Consider the following 26,905-nt stretch of genomic DNA (forward strand, 5'->3'; position numbering starts at 1 on the left):
ATAAACAACCTCATACTTGTTTCTTCATCACAATCATATAATTTCTTATAAAATTCTACTCCAAAAAGTTCTATTGATTTCCAATATTAAATTGTCACAATTAATATTTTTCTATTACTAGCAAACAATGCATTTTTAATAACATTGTCTTAAATTTGGCTTTGCTTCTTCATATAATCAAGGACTAGAATAACTTTAATCTTTGTGAAGTATGAATTCAATATTTTTGAAGTTTCTTCCATACCTTTTGGTTTTGATTTTTGTTTGAATTACTCCAAGATTTTGCAAGAGATTGTAAAGCAATCAACACCACTTTCACTATATTCAACAAAACATGATTCATCATATATGTGCTTTGCATCATTGAATGCAATCTTTGTCATTGTGGTCTTTCCTATTCCACCTATTCTACTAAGATATATTACCTTTATATTGTTTATACATAGTTGTTTGATATACAATAGACATTGTGTTCTATCCAATAACCCTTCTTTGGATGATTTAATCTTCATTTACAAATACAACTATAAATCATTCAAACTCCATAATTTATCTAATTTTACAAATGCATACTTAATAAAAAGAATCTAATCATCATCACATTACAAAGATTAGTAATTATATAATATTATAATCAATCCAAACAACTCTGTGCATATTTACCATATTTGTTTGTGTGAGTCTTATCAATGGCATCCTATTGTGAGTTTCTTTTGGTTGTATAAAATGATGAATCTTCTTTCTCTTTAAACCAAAATGTGGTATTTTAGCAACACTACTTTCTACCAAAAATATTTTCTTCAACTTCATCAATCTTTTGCAAATACTTGCAAATTTTGATTGTTGCAAAGGATTCTACTTCTAATATTCTTCAATAAGCTTTATTAATTTATTGCAATTTGAAGACAAATTTGGTCTTTCACCATTCTTTATTATTTTTAATATTTCTCTTTTCTTACAAACATTGTAAAATGGATCTTTGTTTGAAGTAATATTAAAACATACCATTGCAAATGAATACACATCTACTTCAAATAGATACAACTTTATTGATTCTAATTTGTTCATCAATACTTTGAAAGTCATAAATGGGATATTATCATAAAAATTATTATTGATTGTAGCTTTTGGATTCCTTCCAACATCAATCTTGGACATTCCAAAATCAATTAATATCACATCAATATATTTAGTAATTTCATTTATTATTTATTTTTTCTACAATATTAAGTAAAATATTGTCTAGCTTCAAAACTTGATGTATAATATATATGACATGCAAGTAGCACATTCCTCTCGTAATTTAATACATAATATCAACAAAAAAAAATATATAGTCTTTATTTTATTTTTTTTCAATACATTCTCTAAGCTTCTTTGCATCAATTCCATTCTCAAATATAAACTTCCATTTATATTTTATTGTAGCACAAGATTGACCATTACTACCATCTTTCATTGCAAAATAATATTTAATCAAGTTGGAATGGCTTAGACCCACTAGGATGCTCACTTCCCTAATAAAAAAAAAAAAACTTATTATATGTAACATGCATCTTTTTAATGCACACAAAAGCCTCTACCACTTTACCTTGTAAACTTCTCTATAAGATTCTTTGCTTGTAAATTCTATACTTTCAATATTTATCTTGTTTGATGACAACTTCAAGGCATTTAATTGTCCATCTTTTGTATGATGCATGTTCTTCAACCTTTATAATAGATGATTTGTAAATTCACAATATTCCAAATTCTCATCTCCACTTGCAAAGACCAATCTCATTTATAGATCTTTACTATCACATTCTACTTTATTAAAGGTTGCACCAACAATAGTAATAAGTGTGGTGTCTTCAAATATTTTTTGATTATGCTTTCCAAGTACATCACTTGCCACATCATAATAACAATTCAAATCCCAAAAATATCATCTAAAAGTCTCTTTATTCTTCAATTGGAATATAGCTGCTTAACACCAATTTTCATCTCCACAATTTTTTATCAATGATTTAGCTTTACTCACCACAACAAATAATTCATGTAATAAAAGTCTATACAACATTCTATCATTGTTGCATGTCATAAGTTGCTAAAAGATCTTTATAATACAAGCAATTTTCTTTCATAGAATTACATATTGTTTTTTTTTATCAAATCATCTTCTTTCTCCAATAGAACTTCTATTATTACAACAAAAAATTTATGTTCATTCCTAGTATAATCATCAATATCTCGCATGCTTGATGTGGTGCCAATATCTTGAACATTGTTAATAAATATCTAGGTACAAAAACCCATTTCAAACCTCTTGATCAATGAAAAATGACTTTTGAATAATTTTAAAAGATAAGCCATGCAATAATGCTAACAAGTTTTTTAAACTTCTATCTAAATTTAACATGCAACAATTTTTTGTAGCAGTCCATCTTTTATATAACAAAATTGGCTGAAAAAGCTAAAAACACATCAAATGTTTCAAATTTTAACTCCATGAAAATGAAGGAACAACATAAAATTTAACATATTAAAACAAAAACAGATAAAACAGAAGATCACTTTAGAGAATAATCCATCATAAATGTAACACTTTAGAGAATAATCCATCATAGCAACCATTAGAGAATTTAACATGTTGGATAAATAAAAGTAAGTTGGTTTCTAATTTATAAATTGATATCAATTACAGGTATGAGAGGTTGGGTTAAAGGTCAAAGACTATGTAAAGCAACCTATTATATTGAATTGTGCTTAATTTAAGAATACATCTGAGAAAAGATCAATCAAGTTAAATAAAATTGCTTTGGAGAAGATTGTAGTTCCTATCGTAGTCATGTTTGCTGCCTCTGGCTAGAGTGCATGGCTTTGAAGTCCGGTACAATTCTCTTCGATTTAGTTTGCCGAAGCACTATCGTGTTCATAACGATATTGTCCAATCAATTTTGCTGCTTTGTTTTGATGAATTACTATTTGCTCAGGATTGCTACAAAAGATCTGTTTAATTCTCGCGTCTGCAGCGTTAAAAACTGGCAAACATTGAGTTTTATACACAACCTCTCCCATAAATTAGTGCCAAAAGTCATAACCATTGCAGTGAACGTGAATAACAGATATTCCACAAGTTTCCTCCAGGGGCAAATCCATCGGTTTGCAACACTTGTCATCTGTCTACGAGGTTAGACCTACTGCGCCTGTACGGATAGTGACAGAAACCTTGGCCTGCAATCCGGCCGCAAGTATAGCCATCACAATACATCCAGCCTAGGGAGGATGAGACACTAACACCCGCCGCACTTCACATGTATGGACGTTCCAGCTACTACCGTCACCCAGCAAAAATCATCAACCAGTGCCGGATTCCCACGACGTAGAGCGGGCCCCATTTCAGGGACAAGTTCCCCACAAGTTCAAACGCGAGCTTGACAAATCAACGTACAAACACATCTGACCATTCACTCCCAACCAAGATTACCCCGTCACCGAATTTACCAAACTGGAGCTTGCACCTATCTCCCAACGAAACAGAAAGTGAACAAATCAGCGGCATATCTATGTTGCTCAAGGTTACGTTCACGTTACATGCGGCAATGCGATCAGTCCCCGCAATAACAAACATCCATGTTTCCTCGTGATGTCCACCCCCCGCTCAAACACCAGACCGTGCACCGGTAGTATGTCACCGTTCGCACCTCGGGTCACGCAAACTCCAATAAACGTCCCACCAACCATCACTACGCAACTCTCCGCATCCCTACCATTCCTGCGATCGACCTGCCTGCGCACTACTTATGCTACCAAGCTACACAATCATGCCATGCACACACGGCAACTAGCACATCCCAGACGGCAGTCCCGCAACGATGGCCACTCCATCATCACAACACCCCAACGAATCACCACAAAAAAAATCCTGCAAACGGAATTCTTCCTTCAGCAAGTCTGCTTCATCGAACTTAACAAACTGTTCGACTGCAAATCTGAATCACGTGCCCACCAGAATGAAACAACCAAGGGCACCCGACACGCGCGCTACTCCCGACCACACCCTGCTGATCCACCGTTTCTCTTCCGGCCTCCAAACTGCCCAGAATACATACCAGGATCCACGGATGGCCACTGCCGATACCACCTAAGAACGACCGCCCTCCCCTATCTTCCAGCGTCCCCCTAACCAACTGTCACGCTCTGTGTTGCACTCTGTCGTAGCTCCTCCATCTCCAGACCATCCCCGACAAAGTCAACCGCATGCTCGCAGAACCTCGTGCCCACGCGATCACCTCAAGCTTCATCGGCACGGCCAGAAGCAAGCCACCTACAAAATTCGCGGAAGACGCAAACCATGCACAGCCCTCAATCACCCCACTCCACTCTCTCAAGCAGCCACAACAGGCGGTGCCTGCCCAGCAGCAGAAGCCTCTTCCTCCGCAGCCTGCGTCTCTTCTGCAGTTGCCTCGATCTTCCCCTCGAACCCCTCGTTCACCACCAGCACAGGCTTCAACTTCTCGTCCTTGAACTTGGTCAAGTCCCTCGGAGGAACCGCGTACGCCCCCGAGAAGCACGCGTCACAAAACTTCGGGGCTTCGTCCTCCAGCATCCCCCTCAGTCGCTCAAGCGGCAAAAACGCCAGCGAGTCTGCGCCAAGCACCTTCCTCGTTTCCTCTACGTTCAGCCTTCACACAACACCCACGGAAACCCATCAACATGCCGTGCACACAACAAACGCTCACCACCACAGAAACACCGTCCTACCACATTCCAATTGCCACTCGCTGTTGGAACACACCAACAGCGCTCCTTCCACACCCACGCAACACCCCATGCCTACAGACGTCAACAGCCAAACTCACACACGTTGCCATCAGCTACTCCCGACGCTACATACCCGGCTACTTGGTCCTTTACATGCCCTCCCCCACCCACCTCCTTCAAATACCAATTCCCCACGTTCAACAAAGACTCGCCGCTGCTCTAGTATGTCAAACATCCCCCACACCAATCACGCTACCCTGACACTCCCCGGCATCCAACAATGTGAATGGCACCTGTAGGAAATCAGCTCCTCCTTGCTCGGAGTGTCCACACCATAGTAGCAAGACCCGGTGATGGGAGGACTCGCAATCCTCATGTGCACCTCCTTGGCCCCAGCCTCCTTCAGCAGTCTCACTATCTTGATGGAGGTAGTCCCACGGACGATGGAGTCGTCGATCACCACCACTCGCTTCCCCTTCAGCACGTGAGCAACTGGTGCCAGCTTCAACTTCACACCAAAGTCCCTGATCTTCTGAGATGGCTCGATGAACGTCCGCCCCACGTAGTGCGACCTAATCAGACCTTGCTGAAACGGAACGTTTGCTTGCGCCGCATAACCCAGCGCAGCCACCACCCCCGAGTCGGGTATCGCGATCACGACGTCGCACTCCACGGGCGCCGTCTCGGCCAATATTCGCCCATACTCGTATCGCGAGTCGTACACGGACCTGCCAAACACGATCGAGTTCGGTTGCGCGAAGTAGATGTGCTCGAAGATGCACGCTTTTCTCTCCACTCTCGGCATCAGGCATGAGGAGCTGTACCCCTCGTTCTTGTCGATCACCACCATTTCTCCAGGTTGGACCTTCACACACACAACCAACCAACAATGTCAACCTCCTCCTTCCTGCAAGTCCCATCAAAGCCTAGCCTGCTCTAAGATCCCACAACCCTCGCCTGTCAAACCGCTCACCTCACGCACGTACTCGGCCTCGATGAGGTCCAGGGCACACGTTTCTGAAGCGAACACGTATGCTCCATTGCTCTTCCTGCCCATCACCAACGGTCGGAATCCATGAGGGTCCCGGACCGCAACCACCTTGTCTTCTGACAGGAACACGAGAGAATACGCTCCCTCCAGCTGCTCGCACGCATCCACCAGGCGAGCCACAAACGGACGCTTCTTCGATATGGCGATCAGGTGAAGAATAACCTGCAACACCAGCCACCACGTCCACTCAGATCAAACCCAACAACACGACCCCAATTCCAAGCCTGCCAAGCTCGAGATCCGAGCCAGCGTAATCCCCAGGCTCAAGCTCTTTCGTCCCCTTTCCTACGACCTCAATCCCATCATGCACACAGTTACCCGCCACTCAGAACCCCTACAACTGCAGCTCGCAGTAGGCCCTGCCTGGGCAAGGGCCTTCCTCCGTGGTTCACTACAACTAGAGATTCAGGAGAGATGGCACTCGTCCACCTCAAACCCCACAGGAGCTGTTCAAAGGTAAACCCGGATCATCATCATCATCAACAACAACATCAAGCCCCGCTGCCGTCAAAGCAGCCGCAGGACGCAAGCAAATCGGCACCCCCCCCCCCACAATTGTCCAAGAAAACCCAGCCACACGCAAGAGCATACAACAACCTCCCACTACACCCACTACATGTGTCGGCCTACCTCCGTATCCGACGACGTGTTGAATATGGAACCATTCTCCTCCAGCCTCGCCCTCAAGGACGAGTAGTTCACCAAATTCCCGTTGTGCGCCAGTGCCAGAGACCCGAACCGATATCCAGCCACGAACGGCTGCACATTCTTCAGCACGGAAGCTCCTGCGGTAGCATACCGCACATGCCCGATGGCGGAAGTCCCAGGTAGCTTCTTCAGCTTGCTCTCGTCGAAGACTTCGCTTACCAGCCCCATGCCTGGAGTCGCCGTGCAAATCACCAACATCAGGGCACATACCAACAGAACGCACTGGAACCCTAACTAGGACACAATCACTCACCTCCGCCACACCCCGAAACTGAAGAAAAACACACAGCAAGCATGACAAGCGGTCCCCGTACCCGTCACGGCATGCAAAGTATGCTCGTTGGCCGTCACTATCCCAGCGCCCTCCTGGCCCCTGTGTTGCAAAGCGTGCAGAGACAAATAACACAGCCTGCTGGCCTCCGGATCTCCGAAGATAGCCACCACCCCGCATTCCTCCCTCCACGCATCACCCTCGCGCTCGTCGCCCTTTCGCAGCCACTCTTCCATGGGATTCTCGCTCGTCGGACTCAGCCATTCCATGCTGCTCCCTCCATCGTCCTCGACGTCCTCCGACCTCGCAGATGCGGAATCACCATAAACTGCCACCGGCGACCACATCCTCTTCCTGCCCTCCACCTTCATCTGCCCCAAATCCCCGCCCCACGCCCCTCGGCTCAGGCTGCCGGACGACGAAAGCGAACACGGAGCTTTCGCCACGCGACTCCGCGCCTTCTCTGTCGACAGATTGCACTGGCTTGCAACGGTGCACGAATGCGCGGCATGGAGCCTCGACATCTGGATGGCCGCCATCCCCACAGACTCTCCGCGGGTGCCGCACACGAGTAGCCTAGCTTCTCACCTCCCTTGCCCACCGAATTGAATTACTACATGACCGTCGCGTTCCAAACACCCCTCAACAACCAACCCTGCCACAACAACCCTCGCGGACCTCACCACCTCCCTGCACGCCAAACAAAGTCACGCCGAAAGTCAGAAAGAATCCCACGACTCCGACGCACGGGCACAAAAGCCCAACCGAGAGCGAAACCATTGCAACCAACACCAGGAACCGCAACAGAAAACCCCTTCCCACACACCCTCTCAACACGCCAACCGAATCCCGGCCAATTCCTTAAACCCACGAACACACCGCCACAACCAAAACCCACCACACAACACAATGCTCCGGGGACGGACTTGCCTGGACAGAGCGTGGGTGAACCCACCCGCTGAGGGTTCCGAACGTCAATATGGGAGCTCGCGATGCCGAATTGGAAGCTTAGATAGAACCCAACAATTTGTGTGACGGCGCAGGAAGGCTGCGGTGTGCGAGAGGAAACCGTGGGGATTGTGGTTTTGAAGGGATTGCTGTGGTGACGATTATGTCCGCAGTTCGATTGGATTGGTGTGAGTGATGACAGCGAAGGTGCACTGTTTGAGAGATTGAAGCCCCGCTGAGGTTTGACGGCGGTCCTGCAGCACCTTAGATTGAGGGATGCCAGGAATGTCGATGGAGCGGCAAGAGATGTGTGGCTGCTTCTGGGGAGTCGATGCTCTTCCTAAACCCCTAGTTGCCGCGAGCGGCGGCTAAACCCCCTTCCCGCGTTCTTACAATTGTCGGTTGGTGACATCGTTTGACGCCTAAGAGGTATCCTTATGCACGTGCTGTTGCTACACTCTAAGAACGAGTTTGTTCAGATATTGCAGATTTGTGCCAGTTTTCTCTTTATGTTTTCAGCGTCTGTTGGTAAGAGATTTTTGAATGTTTATGATGTTTTTTTAAAAAATATATATTTGAAATCTCTGTATTTTTACTCTGGAATCATTTTGCAATATTTGTTTCAACACTTTCCTTTTTGAGTCAGTTAGCTTCATAGTGTTGGATATGTATATGTTCTTCTAAGTAGTTTGAAATCTTAGTACTTGACTTTTTATAATTTTATTTCTACATATTCTTAATTTTAATTATCCTGTTTTATCTTTTGAATTTATGTTTATTATTGTACAAAGTGAAGCCACTAGATACTGTTTTGTTCAAATGTGTGGTATACAGTACGTTATTTAAAACTTGGATGATTTTTTTTTTAAAGATAGATATATATTTTGTATATATATAAATACATATAGATATATACATACATAAGCATATTGCCATGTAAGACACAATTTTTATATATATATATATATATATATATAAATGAAATATCATATATAAAAATATGTGATAAATTGTATATGATATATATATAGTAATATTGCCTAAATATGTATTTTTAATCACAAAAGTTTATAATTTTAGATAATTATTTTGATTTCATAAATTTCATAACCAAATGTATTCAACTACCAATAATAATATGTAGTAGTATTTATTTTTTTGAAGTTTACTTTAAGTATTGTTGAATCTTGACAATTATTAACATAATGTCATCAAATATAAATTTTATGCATTTGAGTTGATTTTATAGTTATTCAAATGTGTGTAGCTCTTATTTTTAATCAAATACAATAATGAGATTTAACAACTCTTTGATTTTATGCTTTTTATTTGTTTTAGTTAGATTATGATGTTAAAAAATTTAATAAATTATAATTTATGTCAATAGTTGCACATTTTATTATAATAAGTTTTTGTATAAGTATACAAAGTCTTTCTCAAAAACAATTGTTATGACTTAGAAAGTTATTATATACTAACATTTAATTACAAATAGTTATATATTAACCTACATGACATTGTCTTATAATCATGCACAATGGCTTTGTAAAATATATTTATTAGAAAGTGAATGATTTATAAATCATTTGTGTAATATCTTTTAGAGTAAATATTGAAACCTATTTTAATATTTAAAAGATACATTTGTAATTAACAATCTCATTCAAATTTATTTTAATAAGATGTTGAGATATGTTATAAAATATTTCTTTGTATATGTAATTAAATTGTAAATTTTCTGTTCATAGTTCTTATCAATAAAAACCGTGTTTAAAGTACTATTTTCATTACCTCAAATATACTAAAATGTGATAGAAAGATTTATTTATTCCAATAATTATCTAAATAACTTAAGTAGGTAGAAATAGATAAAAGTAGATGAATTTAATATTATCTTATGAATGTGACAAGCTTCTTCATATCTTTTCATAATACTTTTCTTTGACAATATTGATTACTATTATGGATTACTAAGGGATATTATATCCAATAGAGGTATCTAATTTATATCAAGATTTTGGAGAATTATTTTTAAAATATTGAAGATAGACATAAAATTATTTGTGGCATTTTATTCTAAAAATGATGGACAAACAAAACAAATGAATCAAGTTTTAGAGCAATATTTGAAGTGTATCATCAACTACCATCAAAATTATTAAACAATTCTTTTGCCATTAATAGAATTTTCATATAATAAAACAATACATTCTTCTATTTAACAAACACATTTTTTTTGTTAATTATGATTATCATCTACAACTTGATACTTTTGAATTCTTAAAAGTTGATAATTCTATAGCAAAAGATTTGGTAAATCATCTATTAGAGCTACATGTAATAATAGAGGCACAATTAAAACAAGCTCAAGAACAACAAAAGATGAATACAAATGTCTATTGCAAGGAACAACTTCAATTTTACGTTAGAAACAATGTGTGGTTATTTGTTGTAATATCAAAACTAATTGCCTTTAAAACAAGTTAGATATCATAGATTTCGACCATTGCTTATTAGTCAATAAATCAATATAATTGCTTATTAATTATACCCACCAAAATCAATGAAACTCCATCATGTGCTTCATGTGTCTCTTCTTGAGCCATACAAGATACTTGATATATTAGGATGAAGACAAATGCCATCTCTTCCTATAGAAATAGATAATTATCAAGAATTTGATGTTGAAGAAGTCTTAGATTAAAGGCAGCACCGAAATAGGTTGGAATAAAGAAAACAAGGTTTAGTGAAGCTTGCATTTCATCTTCTATTCTTGATTGTGATTTCTTTATATGTGAGGTGCTAAAGAGAGGGAGAATCAACAACCAACAAATTCAATTCAAGGACTATTGTTTGTTGAGTTACTGGACTAGATATTGTAATTGTCATAGCCTTTAAGATAAAAAAAATAAAGATGAAGAACATCAAGAATAACATATTCTTTTTTGAACACATAGAAAGACACCACACGTTTGATATTACAACCTTAGAAGAGCCTCTCAATATTTGATAATATTATTGGAGATAGAAACCATCTCCCATGATGTTCCAAATGTTTTCTTTGAATGAAGTTATGAAAGTCTCAACAATGATCAAATATCAAGGTAGTCTTCTCATCTTGGTATGGGACACTATCAAAGGCTAAGAGGACCTATTAACTATCTTTGAATGAAACAAATATCAAAATATATAACAAATAAAACTTGTTACATTTTGGACTTCCTCAACATATGATTATTACTTTGTATAACTTGTCTCTAGAAAAGAGGTAATGTAATAGACATACATTATATTACATTAATTAAATAGATAATAGGAATAAATAGAAATAAATAAATTTAACATTATCTTATAAAAAAGTTTTTAAGAAGCTTCTTAGATGCAATTTTACTTTTATATATGTCTATAGGCAATTGATAGGTTGAAAACTTGGCCAACTAATTGGCCACATGTTGCACATATTGGCTACCTGTAGTATAAGTTGAACATAAGGCACACACATAAAAAAAAACTTATTTTACAAATCAAACATGTGTCCTACAAGTTGAAGATAATTTAGAGGTCTTATAGAATGTTGTCACATAGATCCTAATTAAATAATATATATATATAGAGACAAGGTTGACGCCTTCCTCACTCTTGTCAACTCTTTTTTTGCTTCTAGTTTAGTTTTCTAATCATTGGCAATAGCCATTCCACTTTCTTCTTTTATATATATATATATATATATATATATATATATATTCTTTCTTTTATCATCTTTCTATGAGAAATGCCTCACTTATTTATTTACATTCTACAAATTTTTCTTTTTAACATAAAATGTTTTATTATCTTCATGGTTATATGTAGCAAATGGATGCAAAAGATAAGGTATTTGTATAAAATTCATATAAAGAGTTAGATTTGTCAACAAGTCTTATTTTACAATTAATCCCAACTTTGGTACCTAAAGTTGTAAAATGATTGATTTAATGTCAAGATAATGTAAACTTTAGAATAAGATCTTTATACTTAAAAAATGTGATAAGGAGCCACAACTTTTAAATCATTTGATTGGTTGAAGTTCATCAACATCACTTAGTTGGATTTATATTTAAATTAATGAGTCTTAGAATTCTAAGTGAAAGAAACAAATTCAATTGCACTTTTGTCTTATATAATATGGACAATAATATCTCCAAAAAAATTATTGAATCCATCTTACAAGATGGTTGATAAAATGAATTGAAAAATTATGTCAAAAATGACTTTTAAATAATTTTAAAATAAAATTTGGATTTAATTTTATATCTTTTAAAATTACTAGAATTAAAATATAAGCTGACATATTTAGATTTGTAGTAGAATTAAATACTTTCATCAACGACATGATTTCTTCTCATTTTATATTACATCAGCAACCAATGATAAAAAAAATTGGATGAATTTTTTTCTTCACCAAAAAAAAAATCCTTAATAGAAATTTTAAAATATGACCTTTGAAAGTGGACTTAAAGGTATGAAGATCCCTAAGACATCCCACATTTCCAAAACACTGCAAAATACCTTTGTAACCTGGTTCAACCTACATCCCAAAAAGAAGTGTCAAAATATGAAATTTCCTCTTATTCTTCAAAAGATTACATTCTTTGGAAAATGTACACATGAAGATCCACACAAGCATCTGCTACCACGTTAGCGTCTATCAATTCATCCAACTAGCATACGAAAACCAGGCAAAATCGCTCGAATCTCGAACGTCCATTAAGTCGATCACAGGAAATGTTCTACAGCTAGCCTTCCGAGCAACCTCGATTGGTAGTCTGCCTCTGTGAAATTGTTCATATTTTTCATCACAGGTCCATGGAATGAATTACTTGAGTATGGGAGAGTACCCCTCAAACCAGTGACTGAATCCAGCCGGAACAGGCAAGCCTACAGTCCGAGCTGCATCAAGCAGAAGATTGTGTCCACTAATATACCCAGCTTCATCGCTGCATAGAAACAACACAGCATTTGCCACATCCAGGGGCGTCAAGGGCCTGTTCGGCAGCAGAGCTTTCTTCGCCATCCTCTCCTTGATTTGCTCCAAGGTGTGGGGCTTACCAGTGGAGTCTTCCATCACGCGCTGGAACATGGGTGTAGCGGTGGCGTCGGGAGAGACCATGTTGACACGAATGCCGTAGCTTCGAAGCTCTAAAGCAGTAGATCTGACCAGCCCTTTCAGCGCCGTCTTGCTGGCACAGTATGTGTGGGGGCCTAACCCAGCCATTTGGCTCGCGGTGCTGCCCGTGCAAACTATAGCGCCGCTTTTGACGGATTTCATCGCCCGAGTGGCGTGTTTTATGCCCACAACTGCGCCTCGCAAGTTGACCGCCAAGGTTTCGTCGAAATCGTCTAGATTGAGCTCTTCAATGGATCCCAATGCCCCAACGAATCCTGCGTTGCTGAAGTAGACGTCAAGCTTCCCCTTCCAGCTCATGGCTTCATCCACCACTGCTGCAACATCTTGTTCTTTCTTAACATCACAGTGCACGAACTTGGCTTGTGAACCGAGTTCTGAGGAGAGCTGGCTGCCTCCCTTAGTGTTGATATCCGCAATGACGACGTAGGCGCCATTTTTGGCGAATAGGCGGGCCGTCGCTTCCCCTATGCCACTTGCACCACCCGTGACGATCACCACCTTGCCTGCAAACCTGTGATGAGCTTACAAGCACTGATTTCATCCATACAACCAAGTACTGCACCTCTATCACAAGGTGAAGAAAGACCTTACTCGGACTCATACATCTGGTGCATTAGCTTAAGACGCATGTAACGCAAGCTACAAGATCGAGCCCACCCCTGGCATTTAAAGGAGCAGTGTGGAAGAGGAAACACAAATAAATGATTCACGAAGAAAATGAATCCATTGCTCTCGCGAGTCATAGCTAAATAGGAAGTTTTGAGAATTACAGAGACAGAGGAAGGTAAAGCGATGTACCTGTCTCCCCAGCTTGGGCCTGCAGCTTCGTCTGTATGAAAAAATGATGCATAACAATGTCGGGGCAATGCGCATAAGTCTGGGATTACCGTTTTTGATCCCCTGAAGGTGTTCAACAGCCCATTTTGTTTGATTACAACAAAGGCTCTTCTTAAACGACGGTAGCATGCATTTCAAACTAGAATTCTTTAGCCAGACTGGGGGTATCCCAAGAGAACGAGGATACCCGGTTGCTTTAGTGAGATCATTACACATTGACTTGCATCAAACAAGTCTGACATTATCTCCGTATTTAACCCTCCTCCCCTGATCCGAAAACTAATTGCCCACACAACCAATCTTGCTCCAACTTCGATCCAACAAACCAATAATCACTGGCTGAATATTATCCTTCGTGCCGATCATAGTCAACGGATTCTCAACAAATTCCATGACACTATCAAGATATTCAAATACCCAGGTGTTAAGACGTTCTGACCTTCACAAGACCCGCCAAAAACCGCGGAATAAGCAAACTTATCAACATCTATGCAAAGAAAACTAAGAGTTTCTACAAAAAGATTCTAACCGTTCTAAACTGTGCAATCATTAGAAGAACATTCGAGTAATGGAATTGTTGATTCAGGTGTCAGCCATAGGCAGACCAATGTCGTTGCTTTCCATTAATTGGAAAAATTCTAGGTGCCCATTGACGATGGCACATGTCAAACATTAGAGACAGACAGTGCACTTGTATGTTGGTGAATTAACCAACTTATGTACATGCATTCTTACTTCCATCTTTTTCACTGTTGATCTTCACATGAGCTATTTTTTCTAAGATAGGTATTATTGCAACGATTTACTTTTGTTCATAATTTGTGCTACACAAGTTTGACACCAAGTATCATAAATGGCGGGCATTCATAGAAGATGCTCTCTTAGACAAGTTGGACTGGGTTAGACGAATTAGAGGTTTCCGCCGCGAAATAGTTGTGGACTCACAAACTACTAGTGGATGATGTTATGTGCCGTAGCGGGACCCACAGATATTACAACAGTACGTTGTGTTGCGCAGGACAAACGGATAAAGATGGAGTTAGAAACCGTCAGACACCAACAGCACATCTGAACTATCGAAGCCAGTCACAAGTTGTGTACCAGGAGGCAGGTACGGCGATTGGTGGCCGGTCATTGAAGGGGCTGGGAGGTGCAGTCCCCACATTAAATGCAGAGGTGCTACTGCGCAGTCAGAACGCAAACGGAAAGGAATGTTTTGACTCCTCAAACTCTCGACCGTCCTACACAGACAGCAAGATCCAGGATGGAAGCTGCCAACGGAACTCAAGAATTCGAGAAAGCAAGAACTCAAAAGAATAGAGGTTTAAGAACAGATAGGGCTAGATGGCAAGCTGACGACTGAAGGATAAGCTTCGATGAGTAATAGCGGTACAACTCCTGCAAACTGAGGATAGTCTAGAATGAGTGATAATTCCCGATCACTTCAGAGCTGAAATTTTCATCTACTCACGGGATTCCGTCACAAATGTGCTAGGAAGGAATCGCCAGAAAGGGATTGGCCAGTGTTTTTCCCACAGAAGCCATAATAAGAACGGCGCTTTAAGAAATATTAAGATTGATAGTCAATCTGACTTCGCTCATCGCAAATCAAACTCTCGAATGCTCCCATGATCATTCCGACCATTCCATTGACAAACCCTGACGGAACTATCCGCGTTTCCCAGTGAATCACCTGTAAAATAAGAATGATACACTCTACCGCCCTCGCATTCTGGAGCTTGAGAGATTTCACGAGGATATGCAAGAGGTGGAGGGAATCATTAAAACAACTCACCTCAAACAAGTTCTGAGATGGAACATGCTGCAGACAAGCAGTAGAAATCGGCGGGAATCCGCGAAATCCAAGCAAGTCGGAAGGACCACAGCATAGATCACAGCAACTCACAACTTGCGCTGTACAGCCTGATGCTTCTAATCCTCATTCTTGCGGCCAGCTAGTCCTCCACTCCTTCCTCTCTGGATTTCATTCATGAGTTGACACATTTTAAGAATCCGACCACGTCCAACTAAAAATCCTGGTCTTCTTGTCGCCTCCTCCACTTCTTCCGTTACAAGACTCTCGCCATGACATACTAACAACGTTCTCACCTCTCCACACAAGTTCCAACCCACAATCCCATTCCATAGACAAGACAACCCACTCTACCCACAAGGAAGTAACTTTCCACCCAAGGTTCACTACAAAACCAAAAATAAAAATAAAGCAAAACACAGAATAGCAGCAACCTCGCAGACAGTTGAGATGGAGTCAACTATGTTGAGAGCACAGAGAAGTTCCAATTGATGAACGACTCAACCCGTTGCTATTTTTGCCCGCTGCACTATTACCCCAAAGATTCCCAGCTAAAGCTAATTTGTACCGCAAAAGACGCCATGAGAACATGACCACATACCACTATCACCTCCGTCTCCGGCGTCTATGAGCTCACCAATCACTCCTCAAGGCTTTTAAAGAAACGTATCCCTGTGAAGTGTGGGATGTAGAACACTAATTCGGCAGAAACCTGATGCAGTGCTCGGTTGTAGCTATAGCGCAGCGCACACTGGTCACTGGCTGCACAAGGTGGTGAGACCAAGGAGTGATTAGGGTAGCATGAGCTCTGAGATTAGCTTGATTGGAGCTTGAGCATATATTGTAAGTTGATTCCTACAGTAGTAGAAGTATTAGGGTTTCTGTAGCATGGCCAGCGATGCTACGGCAATTCATGTGCAGCCTTAGATTGCACGGGGGAACCAGGCGTACCGAGGACAAGCGGAAGACGAGTGAATTGCAACAGAGGTAATCATGATGTGGGCAGGCGATATGGCCTGCGCATTGCAGTACCCAGATGTGTCACGAAACAATCTCTTCAGACAAATCCCAGATGAGGTATGAGCCAATGGTTACGAAAAAGAAAAATAAATAAAAATAAAAAATGATGCGAATGCGAAACTTCACACAGAAGCCCTGTGCAATTTAGGTCCGACGCAGATCAAAGGTTGTTCTATCTTAAAGAACACAGTCCTAAAACGCTAAGTAATCCTCTCATGCCCAATCCCAACCGGCACAAGATCGGGATTCACTTCTACCAGTCACAGATCTCGAGGTATAATACAATCAATCCAACAAGTCAACCACCTTGGAACAAACTTCTTAACATTGCAACTGTGATACAGAGATATTACGAGTTACAACCCACAGACAAGGGAAGCTTTACTGGGTGCAAATGCGTCAAATAGCGCAATTCACTGTCACAGATTTTGCGTAGCAACGGACATCGACCAGGGTGAGTCTTGATGACGCTCCAATTCAGTGTCGCTTCGGCTTGAAAGCGATGCACATAGTGAAGGATAACTCGAGCTTAAAGACCAAAGTAATTGCGCCACCCGAAAGGCAAGCGGGAGATAAAAAGAAGAGCGCAAACAGAGCCAATACAAGTGAGTCTGACTTCAGCGCGTACAAGGTTCAGGAGGACAAATTTCAAGCTAGATTCTCAGCGCAAGACACACCCTCTCGTAACAAAGAACTTGCAATAAAGCAACGGAAGTATGGATTCTCGACGACCCACACATTGTTCCCCCCGGTGCACCACGTTGGATTCGCCACGTCGGATCCAGCTGGACCTGCAATCGTGGCGAAGAGGTGCTTTTTGTGCTGTCAGAAGCATAGAATGGAGTATATAGTATGTGTACAATATTGTATGTATGTATGTATGATCGTATTTATATGATTTATTTTTTATTTTTTTCTGAGGTTTTTTAAATTATTGCAAATGATTCATAGCATCTCTTTGATACTTGGTACGAAGAATCTAAAATAAGGCAGTAGTAATTCATCTTTCAGTATTGTCTATAAAAGGTTTGAGTCACGTGGCTTTTTATCATCATATAAGTAAATTAATAATAATAATAATAATAATACGTTCTAAAATTATGAAGGTCTGTACGACGTTATCTGTAAATTAACGACGCGAATTTCATTGCAAAAATTTAATAACCTTAGAGTTGTGAGGTCATTTGTCTGCAGAAGAAAACATCGTCTCAAATGACTTGACTTAAAATGTTTCTATCATATTAAAGCGTAATTATAATTGATAATTATTTTTATAAATCAATTCGAAAATAAATAAATAAATAATACAACACAACAATGTAATTGAAATACACTAATAGACTAATCTAGATGTGTTCTAAAACACATGATTTTTAAATTATAAACAATTATTAATATTATTGGATTGATTTGAATTATCTTCTTCTTGTACATATTTTTTTCTAAATCAATTGATGCTATTGCTTAACATGGTTTATTGTACTTAAGTATTGGTCGAAATAAATAAATGAATATATTATGTGTAATTATGTGATTATTGATGACAATTTTTCTATATTTGTAATCCAGTAAATAAATCAAATAATGTAAACACTAATGACTTTCTTTTCTATTTCGAGCAAAGTATTTTGATACCCAAACCGTTTATGAAAGGTTTGAAACATAAAACATGAAACATTCTCAATCAATACCATTTAATTACTCTACACACACACACACACACACACACATATATATATATATATATATGTGTGTGTGTGTGTGTGTGTGTGTGTTTATCTTATTGTTTTAAGTGACATTTTTTTTGATCCCTAGCAAATTAACATGTTGCAATAGATATGCTGTTTTAAGTTACTGCTGAATATAATTGTCATAGTAAGAATTAGAGTTGTGCCTATGAATATTTTCTGATTAAAAAAGGTCATGGAGGAAAAAACATTGTGTTCATTTAGTTGATTGTGCTTTTGGGCACATGTCGCATCAAGTAATTTACCTTCAATTTTATTTTTTATTTTAGCTTAACATGGAAACTTATATCTGGTATTGATATTGCCTTTACATATTCTTAAAATTAATGACAAGTTATTATAGTTCTATAATTTGACTGTTGATTCTATTTTTTCTTCATAATCACCCAGTTGATTGTTATTGCTTCTGCATACTTATGAAAAATAAGAATAAAATTAAATAATAATAATAATAATAATAATAATAAAGCCATTTAAAATATAGGTTATCAAATTCAAATGAATAAGTGTTATGCCTGATCAAAACGTTTCAGTACTTGTGACTCCAATTTCAAAAGTAATATTTTTCTACATTTATTTTCAACCCCCTCCCTCACACATTTGCATATATGTTTATGTATTTTATTTATATATTACTTCTGCATGTTTGATATGTATTGTGTTAGTACAGAATGGGGAAACTGATTTTGCATGTGTAAAAAAGCATGAAGAAACAACAGGTTGGATAGAGTTAGAATTAATTTACTCTCGATTTACATCTCAAATCATTACAAAAACAATGATTACATTGTAAGTTTTTCACAAAATAAAATAATTTACCTGATGATTTATGGTACCATTGGTTATACTGTACATATCTATTATGAATCACTAATTCAAAACTCTCTAAAAACATGTGAAAAAAAAAAAAAAAAAAAAAAACAGAGAAAAAGAAGGAGGTTTAGTTGAACGAATTTGCTTATAAATATCTCAAAACATCATTTTTGTCAACCTTCATATAAACAAAGAAAGCTCAAATGGGCATAAAAAAGTGAGAAGTAATTAATATGAGGAAAGTCGTTACTGGGTCATGTTTGGGATGCCATTTATGGCTGAATGTGTTCAGAATTCTACATGCAATGACCATGTTTAGAATGACTGTATACAAACCCATATCAGTCAATTCAACAGCTTGAGGCGGATCAGTCCCGTTCACACTGCTTGGAAGGCGCTATAAAAAACACCTTGTTCACACAGCGGCTGTTTGGCATGTTTTAGCGAAGGAGTTGTTTCCTTGCTGTAAATTGTTCGCTTCGTGCAGTAGTGTTGCACAAGTCGTTTCGTGGCTTGTTAGCTTCGCGAAGGGACTTCTTCGCGTCTATTTTTTCCTGTTTCATGGAGTTTCATGGAGGTAAGCTTGTTGAGCTTTAGCTTTCTCGCGTTCCTTGCCATCCATGAGCACTACCTTTACGATTACATTGTCGTTTTTTATTTTTTGTATTTTTGGTTTTCCTAAACTCTTCTTGTGTTTCGATTTGTCCTCGCACTGTTGCGGCGCTTGTACTTTATGCGAATGTGCAGTTGTTCTGTTCTTTTTATGTTCCTATTAGGATTCTCGCTTGATTGCTGCTACTGGTGTTGTTAGTGTGATGTTAGTGCTGCAGTGGATTTGACATGACGTACTGTTGTTTTGATGTTTATGGATTATAGTGGCAGCGTAGGGATCCGGGGAAGTATTAGGGGATTGCACGTGTGAGAGGCTTTGAGCTTGCGGTGTTGGTATAATTTGGTGATTGCAGTGAGGTTTCATGCTGTTGTTTAAGAAGAGAATTGGATTGGGAGGGAGTTTGTTGAGAGTTTCTGAGAGTCTGTGCGAGTTTTTGATTCATGAGGCGAGTCTATCCTGAGTACCGGTTGCTTACTTCGGGGCTTAAATTTTCGTGTGATGAGAATAGATGAGATGAGATGAGTCTTCCGGCGAAGTGGCAGAAGGAGGAGACAGGGGCCGTTGTCGGGAAGGTGCTCGAAGGGAGTGGGGGTGGTACTGGGAAGCAGCAACATGTAGGTGTGGGGAGCAGCATGATAGCGGAGTCTGCTTCTGCATACGGAGGGACAGGGGAGTTGCGTCCCGCTAAAGTGGCGCGACATGGTGATCGTGGAGTTGAGGCTGGAGAGAAGGCCGAGCTTGTCAACAACGGTTCCTATGCGAATTTCAAACCTGGGAGAGATGTTGGCTGCTCCGGGTCGTTTGAGGGTGCCGTTGCAGACGGGAATAATCTTCAGGAAGTGCAAGTTCAGACAATGAATACTGCTGTAAAGATCCTTGGAAGTGGGAGTGTAGAGGGGAAGAGCGATCGGGAGGGGTGGGATCCAATGGGGATGGGTTTGGAGAGGAAGGCAAGTGAGGAGAAGGAATGCATGGATGCTTTTAAGGAGTGCAGTAGCAGTAAGGAGCTTCTTGGTAGGGTTAACGTGAAGGGGGGGGAGCGAGGAGAGAGTGTTGGGGAAGCAGGGCAAGAGTTGCTGGATAACACCTGTAGGGACGGAAATTTTGACGGCTTGAGTAAGAAGTGCCCTCGCGAGGGTGAAGGTAAGGTGGCCATGACGGAGGGCCCTACGGATGTGAAGTGGGAGGAGCAGCATGAGAAAGCGAAAGAGAAAGAGAAGAAGGATGAGAAGCGTAGTGAGGGAAAAGAGGATGTGCTGCCGTCACTGCAGTTGATGCAAGCGCACTTGGATGTAAATAGTGAGAAAGACAATGAGAAGGATGAGAAGGAGAAGGAGAAGGAGAGAGGCGACAAGGAGAAAGAGAGAGCGCGGCAACGGGAGCGGTCGCGTGACAAGGAGAAAGAAGCTGTGCGCTCGGAGAAACGGGAGAAGAGAGAGAAGGAGCGTGATCGGGATTCTCATCGGCGAGAGCGAGAACAACGAGATGGTATCCTCGTAGTCAAAGGGGAGAAAGGGGAAGGAAAGGGAGTTGGGGTCGACAACATGGATGTGGATCGTAAGCCTGTGAGGGAAGTCGATGAGCGAAAATTGGTCGAGAAGGAAGACCACGAGCGGGTGAGGGACCGAGATCGTGACAAGGAGGGAGATGAAGCGGGCGAGGGTGACAAGCGCAAGAAACGGGGTCGCGAGCAGGAGAACGATCGTGATTCTTTGAGTAATATTGGCACTGAAGGTGCAGGAGGGGATAAAGAAAAGAATGCTGATCATGGCCAAGGAGTACATCAGCGGAAGAGGATGTTGCGCCCCAGAGCGCAGTCGAATCCTGCTAATCGAGATCCCCGATCACGATTTCGGCCCGAAGACAGTGAAGGGTAGGTTTAAACTCGTCTCTTTTGAGATATGATGTATCGGAGGTGGTGTTCAATGCTTATGTTTCTGCACAATTGCTTACGTCCCATTGTGTATTGTTTTGGGGAATGTCAACTTAGTGTTTTGCCCTGAACACTTAGCTCTTCTGCATCTGCGAATAAAAATGTCAGCAGCGGTGGCAGTAGTCTTTGGTTTATGTGATCGGCATCTGTGAATTAATTAGTTCTGTCCTGAACTGGCAGGGCGTCAATTTAGCGGGTAATTGAGATCGTAGAAAATTTTTCTTAATCTTGGAACCTTCTTAGTTTACTTCTTGCTCAAACCTTAAAATGCAAGTTTTTAGTTTATCCATCAGAACCTATTCTTTCATTGTCTGCTTGTCTACAGTCTTGTGACATATTTTGCTCTTTGTGTAATGCAGGACTCAAGGTTGGTGTGGCGTACTCTTCGTATGAATTTGTCACTGTCAAAGGCTTAGCTCTTGATTGTTGCAGAGTTTGCAAAGATCAATATTGATAGTGCCATTGTGGATATGAACGAACATGGAACACGTCCATCTGTTAATATGATATGACGCTTGATACGATGCTGCAATAGGTCTTTGTCGTTTCATTACATGGGCTTCTGTCGTTCTTACATTGCCCACTTTGTTCATGCCAGGCAGGCCAGAAAGTTTATTCATAAATTACAGACCTGGAGAAGGAATTCCAGAACTTGCGAAATTTCGTAAGGAGTATGAGTCTGGAGAGCGAATCAGTTCAGCTAATGGTTCGGGACCTACTGTCGAAATACGCATTCCTGCTGAATACGCCACTACTAATAACCGCCAGGTTGCAGCTCAAGGGTTTCTCAATCGTGCAGTAGACGTAAACTTTTGAATCAAATGAAGTGCTTGTGAAAGTGTTCGTCTTAAGTTTTATCTTTTGTAGAAAAGTACCAAATATTTTGGTTGTTTCACATTATACTACACTACTTACTTTTGGTGTATTGAGGGAATACTAACTTGCCTTACCCCAGTATCCTGTTTGGTGTCTAACCTTTACAGTTTACACTAATTGTACACTCTAGCGTCACTTGTGCATTCTGCTCAGTCTTGTTACTTTTTCTTTGAACGGTTTTTTAATGGCAGATTCGAGGCAGTCAACTATGGGGAACAGACATATATACAGATGACTCAGACATTGTTGCAGGTATATTCATTAGTTATGCTCACCAGTTTTCAAGCTAGATAGTTGCGCTTTATGTAGTATGCGGGTTTGTCAAGGATCATAATAATAATCTGGTTTAGCTCTAATTTGTTTAAGATTTTTATATTTTTCTGAAATATCGTTTCGTCATGCATGCAGTCCTACTGCATACAGGATACTACTCATCTTCACCTGTTCTACCTCCAAATTCAACATTAGAACTGCGGGCCACCATTCGTATTCTTGAATCTCAAAATAGTAAGTACATGGACAAGTATGCGAAAAGTGTATTGTGTTGTCCTTTTTTATCTGGCAAGCACGTGTGCTGTTACTGTATTTCAGTGAGTTTTTTTGATTTGGAACAATATTTTGTTGGGCTTGTTGTCATAGTGTATATTTCTACGTTAAGAAACGGTCTGCGGTCGCGTGCCTGGGGAGGTGGAAGTGGGTGCAGCTACACCGTCGAGAGGTGCCGTATAATGAAGGTGAGACTCGCTATTAAACGCTTGCAAATGAGTAGCTGACTGATGAGGTGTAACTGAGTGGTAATTATAAGGATTGTTACAAAGATCATTTGTGCAAGGTCTTGAAGCCATCAAAATTCTAATGCATAAAGTCTGAAAAGTTCCTAATTATTAGTGCATTTCAGTATGGTGTTGGCTGAAAGCAGGGTCATGCTAGATTTCGGGCATAATGATTCCCCCTCGTGTTCAGGTGTCTTCACGGTTGTTGGTTTGGTTACGCATTGTGCAGCAAGGAGGGTTCACTGTTGAGCTCAAGCCATGTTTGACTCGCACTCCTCCAATCGCTCCAACTCTCGCACCCGCAGCATCAGAGCGAACTGTTACGACGAGAGCCGCATCTTCTGTAATTACTCGATTCTTCTCTGTATTCATTTTTGTAGGTGCTAAAGGTGATATTTGTGAAATTAATTTGGGGATTCATCAGCACGCTTTATTGGGCAATGCAACGGTGAACGAGTATGCTAGAAGAATATGCAGCATTTAACTTTGCTTAAACATTTTAGTTTTATTTTAGGAATACTGCTTTATGTGTGATGCTTCTTGTGCACTCAAGTAATTCGTTGTATTTATGTCACTATCAGAAATTTGTAACTGATCGTTAAGTATCTCAAGTGCTACATTGTTCTTTGGTCGTCAATTTTGTAATGTGATATGCAGAATGCGTACCGGCAGCAAAGATTTATGCAGGAAGTGACAATACAGTACAATTTATGCAATGAACCGTGGTAAGTCATGTTAAAACTCGTTGATAGTATCTTAAGTATGCATTTATGGGCTTGCCAATCATGTAGTGCATGTATTTTGGGGCCATGTTTTTGGCATGCTGCATGTTTCCTTCCCAGCTTATGTCCACTGTTGTATAAAGAAATAGCGATTTTTTGAGACGTGTCATGGGAGATGGACGTCCTTCAACTGCATATATTTTTCAAGTTTTGAAGCTCCGCATTCAGAAATGGACACTTTTTCTATAATGCACTCTTGATACTGTTACAGCTTGTCTATCAATGTACTATTTAGAAGCCACTTCTTGCAACTATGCAGGAAACTATGAAAGAGCCCATTTTTTCTGTAGTCTATTTGTGTCTCTCAGTGCTGACTCTTGGTATTCGTTCATTTCTCTTTTGTCCCTTTACAGGGCTAAGTATTGCATGAACAACGTGGCTGACCGTGGGTTGAAGAAATCTCAATATACGTCTGCCCGACTGAAAAAAGGGGAAGTGCTATATGTGGAGACCCTGGTTCATCGGTCAGTGTACTCGCCCTGAACGGTCTAGATCTTGGTTAGATGATATCTGTAGCCCATGATTTCACAGAAAACAAGGACGTGAATTCCAGCACTTGTTGCTCTTTCTAGGCCGCTACAGTTCTGATTACATATATCATATATATACAATGTGTATATCTTGCCAGATTCTAGACATACTATAACACATGTTAATTATAATCAAGCAGTTATAACACCTTGAAGGATATGCAGTCATAAGTTCATTATGGTGATGTAGGTACGAATTAGCATATGATGGAGAGCGTGCGACGTGCAATGGTGCAGCTACTGCTACTTCTCTCCCTCAAGATAATTCAGGGATGGAAAAGGGTAAGGAGAAATGGGGTGCGGCAGAACGAGCTTCGGCAGTTGTAGAAAAAGAACCAATTTTGCGAACTCATAGCGTCGAAAAGTCACATGGAAACCATCCAACCAATGGGTACCACGGCAACCACAATGGTGAGCCATATGAGTATTATCGATGGTCGAAGTGTAAACGACCTCTTTCACTTTCATGCATGAAAAGAAAAGGTGTACCCTTGCCAGAAGATTTTATTGAGGTGGGTGTTATGTTTTGATTATTTATTTTTACGGTGGATGTCTCTAATTTTTTGAGTATGTGCTCTGTATTTCAGAATCATAACCGTTCTTGTTTTTTCGAAGGTACACTATTTTTATTCTCATTGGGTTTTGTCTTGTCTTGGAGATGAGGCGTTATGAGGTGCATTTCTCTAGTCAACTTCACGTAAATATTTAGGAGTTTCCATCTCATTTTAGAGGAATGCGTTCCTTTTTTTGTAGGTCCTGGAAGAAGGTTTGACATGGGAAGAAGTTCAGTGGTCTCCAACAAGTGTGTGGATTCGAGGAGCAGAATATGTTCTCAGTAGAGCACATTTTTTTTCTTTCGATAAGGATGATATGGAGGATTAGAGGTAATTGTAGTCATTGCTATCATATTTTCCGTTCGATCAGCTTTCAGGATCAGATTGGACTCGTATACTTGATTAAGAGCACATCATGTCCACTTGGTATTAAACAAATCTGGTCTGTTATGGCATGATACTTGCAGGTTTTTGATATTCCGAAGTTTTAGAGGGTTAAGTACCCTTACTTTGGAATTCCCAACTTTACAACTTATTCATTAGATTGCCGTGTATGTTGAGTTTTGAAAGTAGGAAATTCCAGTGAACCGTAGAATTTGCGAAACACGTCTTCTCATATGTCGTTGAGTCATAGGAAAGAGAGAGCTTCAATTGTATCAAGTAACGGATACCTTTATTCCTCCTTTGGTAAAGTGCGAACCTTGTGCGGTCGGTTTTGGCTTATGTCATTGGCGTTGGTTTTCCCAGAGCGACTTATGCCGGAGATTACTTAGCAACTCCTACAGTAGTCTGAAATGGTTTTGCAAGCAGTGTGGTACAGCTTTTTCCTCGTTACACAGGTACAGTTCTCACCGAGTCAACAAGGGGATGCGGTGCCACAATTGATTCTTGGAATTTTCGGAATTTCGATTCTGATTTTAGACTAATTTCCGTCAACAAGGCGACGAAATCCACATAACATAACTTTTTGTCGTTTAGAATACTTGCAACATGCGGATATTCTTATATTTTTGTTAGGATGTTGTTAAGCGAAAATGCCTTGGTAGGTGGAACGTAGAAATTCATTACCAGAAACATCTTGTTCGTAGTCATCGTTGACGGATTTGGTGCTTTGTTGTTCAAATTACAAAATAAGTTTGGTTGTCAGCATTGCTTGTATTAGAGTTTAAAAGCATTTAAGTCAACTTTCAAAAAAATGATGGTTTTTCAATTTGGGATTTTTCATGGCACATGTATCAATCTATCCATGGAAAATACACAAATATGTACTTGGTGTTGTATTTAGAAGACTTGATTTTGGTTTACAATATTTACTTGTATTCTATTTGCTACAACGTGGGAAATATACAAGAACACATATACAAGGTTGGCAAATATTTGCAGAAGAAAATTCTTACTTTGAGTCCAAGATTAGGTCAATATCAACCCAGTAGATATTTTTATATCACTAGTTTTAATCAAAAACTTATTCCCATTTCTTTGCATGTTATATTAATTGGTTGGTCAAACTATGTATATATATATATAGAGATATAGGTATATTTTTGTACATGCACACAGTTGCTTCACAAGTAGAATCTAATGGGTTATGTTTTGTTTATTTGTTTTTTTCTTGGGTCTTGTGGAAAAACAAGTTTGTATTGAAATATATTATACACATTTGAAATAGTAAAGAACAATGATTAATAAGATTCTAAATTTAAAAATTAATAAAACGGTTTA

At 39.8% G+C, this 26,905-nt stretch overlaps 3 protein-coding genes across 13 annotated transcripts; 1 reads left to right on the forward strand and 2 right to left on the reverse strand.

Moving 5' to 3' along the window:
• Positions 1–3,526: 3,526 nt before the first annotated feature.
• On the reverse strand, positions 3,527–8,019 carry LOC112280272 (amidophosphoribosyltransferase, chloroplastic). The gene is made up of 6 exons (XM_024515576.3): positions 7,707–8,019; positions 6,820–7,466; positions 6,428–6,675; positions 5,720–5,959; positions 5,040–5,611; positions 3,527–4,667 (listed from the first exon to the last, which is right to left on the reverse strand). The coding sequence occupies exons 2-6, from the start codon at positions 7,313–7,315 to the stop codon at positions 4,370–4,372; spliced, it is 1,854 nt and encodes a 617-aa protein (XP_024371344.1). The 5' UTR covers positions 7,316–7,466; positions 7,707–8,019; the 3' UTR covers positions 3,527–4,369.
• A 4,290-nt stretch (positions 8,020–12,309) lies between these two features.
• Positions 12,310–16,132, reverse strand: LOC112280329 (short-chain dehydrogenase reductase 3a). The gene is made up of 5 exons (XM_090248648.1): positions 16,047–16,132; positions 15,838–15,927; positions 14,830–14,910; positions 13,690–13,791; positions 12,310–13,402 (listed from the first exon to the last, which is right to left on the reverse strand). The coding sequence occupies exons 1-5, from the start codon at positions 16,130–16,132 to the stop codon at positions 12,580–12,582; spliced, it is 1,182 nt and encodes a 393-aa protein (XP_090104774.1). The 3' UTR covers positions 12,310–12,579.
• Positions 16,133–19,553: 3,421 nt separating this feature from the next.
• On the forward strand, positions 19,554–26,393 carry LOC112279248 (uncharacterized). Of its 11 annotated transcripts, none has more exons than XM_090249193.1 (11): positions 20,675–21,608; positions 22,267–22,436; positions 22,736–22,796; positions 22,953–23,051; positions 23,184–23,278; positions 23,508–23,660; positions 23,975–24,042; positions 24,453–24,563; positions 24,820–25,141; positions 25,383–25,513; positions 25,931–26,393. In XM_090249193.1, the coding sequence occupies exons 1-10, from the start codon at positions 21,494–21,496 to the stop codon at positions 25,509–25,511; spliced, it is 1,323 nt and encodes a 440-aa protein (XP_090105319.1). In that variant the 5' UTR covers positions 20,675–21,493; the 3' UTR covers positions 25,512–25,513; positions 25,931–26,393. The 11 variants fall into 11 exon arrangements, 9 of the variants coding, with proteins under 9 accessions (XP_073389170.1, XP_090105319.1, XP_090105320.1 ...); XM_090249194.1 differs by lacking the exon at positions 25,931–26,393 and adding an exon at positions 25,651–25,906; XM_073533071.2 differs by lacking the exon at positions 25,931–26,393 and adding an exon at positions 25,651–25,906 and having other exon boundaries at positions 21,277–21,608; positions 23,547–23,660.
• Positions 26,394–26,905: the final 512 nt, after the last annotated feature.

Source organism: Physcomitrium patens, chromosome 3, assembly GCF_059467195.1.
Source record: "Physcomitrium patens ecotype Gransden chromosome 3, ASM5946719v1, whole genome shotgun sequence".
NCBI lineage: Eukaryota > Viridiplantae > Streptophyta > Bryopsida > Funariales > Funariaceae > Physcomitrium > Physcomitrium patens.

Bases quoted from the DNA above. Each gene is read 5' to 3' on its own strand.
- LOC112280272 (XM_024515576.3), bottom strand. From the start codon at position 7,315: ATGGCGGCCATCCAGATGTCGAGGCTCCATGCCGCGCATTCGTGCACC. The intron at 6,676-6,819 runs GTACGGGGACCG...CGGCGACTCCAG, and splicing joins TACTTTGCATGCCGTGACGG to GCATGGGGCTGGTAAGCGAA. The intron at 5,612-5,719 runs GTGAGCGGTTTG...GTGTGTGTGAAG, and splicing joins AGGCCGAGTACGTGCGTGAG to GTCCAACCTGGAGAAATGGT.
- LOC112279248 (XM_073533069.2), top strand. From the start codon at position 20,254: ATGAGTCTTCCGGCGAAGTGGCAGAAGGAGGAGACAGGGGCCGTTGTC. The intron at 21,609-22,027 runs GTAGGTTTAAAC...TGTGTAATGCAG, and splicing joins CGGCCCGAAGACAGTGAAGG to GACTCAAGGTTGGTGTGGCG.
- LOC112280329 (XM_090248648.1), bottom strand. From the start codon at position 16,132: ATGTTCTCATGGCGTCTTTTGCGGTACAAATTAGCTTTAGCTGGGAAT. The intron at 15,928-16,046 runs GTTGAGTCGTTC...TTGGTTTTGTAG, and splicing joins GCGGGCAAAAATAGCAACGG to TGAACCTTGGGTGGAAAGTT. The intron at 14,911-15,837 runs GTGAGAACGTTG...CTGACTGCGCAG, and splicing joins GTTGGAACTTGTGTGGAGAG to TAGCACCTCTGCATTTAATG.